The 2,141-nt window shown below is 56.3% G+C and overlaps 1 protein-coding gene across 1 annotated transcript in view; it reads left to right on the top strand.

Moving 5' to 3' along the window:
- Positions 1 to 2,141, top strand: part of LOC104539668 (LIM homeobox transcription factor 1-alpha-like) — a gene marked incomplete at its 5' end in the record, with an annotated part of 41,210 nt that overhangs the window by 35,493 nt on the left and 3,576 nt on the right. Inside the window, 1 exon segment of the mRNA XM_010183255.1 lies at positions 1 to 186. This exon segment is cut by the window's left edge and continues 10 nt beyond it. Within this exon segment, the coding sequence (XP_010181557.1) occupies positions 1 to 186 (186 nt within the window).

Genomic DNA, 2,141 nt, shown 5'->3' with positions numbered 1-2,141 from the left:
GCGACCTGTTTATGCTTTCCGAAAAGAGCTTCTACCACCTGCGCTGCTTCTGCTGCTGCGTCTGCGAGCGGCGCCTGCAGAAGGGCGACGAGTTTGTGCTGAAGGAGGGGCAGCTCCTCTGTAAGGGCGACTACGAGAAGGAGCGGGAGCTGCTGAGCTTGGTGAGCCCGGCTCTGTCGGATTCTGGTAAGGGGCCGCCCGCGTCCAGCGTCTCCCTGGCTGGTCCCGCTTTGAGGCCCCTACGAGAGCAGTGGGGTCTGGAGGCAAGGTTTGGGCTCACTGCCCTGAACCTCTGCCCAATGGCCCGAAGGGAAAAGCTCTACAAGCACCATTGCATCCTCCAGCTGGAGACTCTCCCACTGAGTGCGAGCAGGAACCTCGGTATTGGAGGGTCTGCAGGGCTGGAGGATGCTCTAGGGACCAGCCCTATCTCATTAGGTTCAGTTTTTGAAAAGTCTGTGTTCCTGGCATGTTCAGAGCACCAGCACCCCATCTCAAGGGGAAACATCCTCACCCGGGGAAACAGAGGTGCCCCTGGTATAAATACACTGTAAATGCGAGCTTTCTTCCTGAAAAAAAATCACAGGCCCAAGCATCCCACTGCGTACCTTGGGCTAAACTTTCTGTGTGCATCTCCTGCCTCACCGTCCCTATCTGGGACTCTGGAAAGGTTGAGTGCAAGATGTGAGCTCTTTCTGCTGTGTCCATCTTTTTTAATACTGAGGGGAAACTGAGGCACGGAGCTAAAACATGAGCTGGTGGCAGGGAACCTGCAAATCTTGTGTCCCCAGTGGCTTCCCAGGCAGTTGACGGCTGGAGCCAGACTGCAGACCCGGCATGGTGACACTGTGGGAACACCACGGAGCCAAGGGGGGCTGCAGAAGAGGTGACACCACAGCTGGAGGTGGGCAGGGGGCTGACATAACACTGGCAGGTTAGGTTGCCCAGAGCATTAGATCAGCAGTAAAGTATGTCTCTACAGTCAATGCAAATCAAGTCTGAATGTTTCCCACAAGACAAATATAGCAGGAAAGCCCAGCAACAGGGGCTGGGGGTGTGGAAATGATCTGCTAGCAGAAATCCTTGTGTTAATGCCGTCCCCACAGAGCCCCACTTCTCGTGAGGCTGCACAGCCCCACGCCGTGGGTCACTCGGCTCCTTTATATAATATAGAGTGAGGCCATGGGAGGAGGTGGCTGAAGGGAGCCGGTGATGATGGTCCAACACTGGAGGAGCTGAAGAGGCAGGAAAGCAGCAGGATCCGGCACGCTGGTGCTGGCTCTTGCCTTAACCCTGGGAAAGTCCAGAATTGATTGAAGAATTGCTTTCTTTTCCTTATGGGATGTGCAAACTCTTTCAGTTAAAATAGGAACCAATGAGGAGATGTCATGCAAGAAAATAAGTGAATTGGCCTCTGGTCCCACAGAGTTTTGGGTTTATTCCTAGTGGGGGAAAAGGGCAGTTTGGGAAAGGTTGGGGAGCTTTTCCTCCCCAGCGACTCATCAGCCCGTGGCCCAGCCCCACAGCCAGGGGCTCTGGCCAAACCGAGTGCTTCAGCTAGCAAAAATCTCCAGGGGAAATGCTTATTTTGGTGGAAACTCCAGCTGAGACCCAACAGATGCGAAGGGCAAGTGTGGGATCAAAAGGGCACAACAACCCCTTGGCTGGTTGGAAACCCAACCTGAAGCCCCTGTCACCCCCTGACAGCCTCTGGCTGGGGGGTCCCTGCCCTTCCCATCTCCCCACAGACCCTGTAGCTTAGCCCCACCACAGTCCCTGGCTAGTTTTGGTGGCCACCAACAGCTTGTCTTGGCCAGTGGACAGTGGCATGGTTTGGGCCAGCCCAGGTGCACATCCCACGCGGATGCTCAGTGTGGCGTGGCTTTGCCCCGTCCTGCTGCATCCCCCTCCGGGACCCCACCACCATGGTGGGGGATGCAGAGGAGTGTCCCTGCTTCGGCACCGATCCCAGATGCCCTGCACCAGCAGCGTGTGATGTGCATGCCCAGCCTCTCCGCTGTGCCCCCTTCACTGCTTTGAAGCCCCCTGCCTCCCCCCCCGGCTGCCGTGCGCCAAAGGCCACTTTATGAGAAAGCGCAGATAAAAAGCGAGCCATATGTTGTCTGTAATCTCCCAAACCC

The sequence above is a fragment of the Mesitornis unicolor genome, unplaced genomic scaffold, assembly GCF_000695765.1.
Source record: "Mesitornis unicolor isolate BGI_N332 unplaced genomic scaffold, ASM69576v1 scaffold16594, whole genome shotgun sequence".
Classification (NCBI taxonomy): domain Eukaryota; kingdom Metazoa; phylum Chordata; class Aves; order Mesitornithiformes; family Mesitornithidae; genus Mesitornis; species Mesitornis unicolor.
Note: the sequence above shows the minus strand (reverse complement) of the source record. Positions and strands in the feature narration are given on the sequence as shown.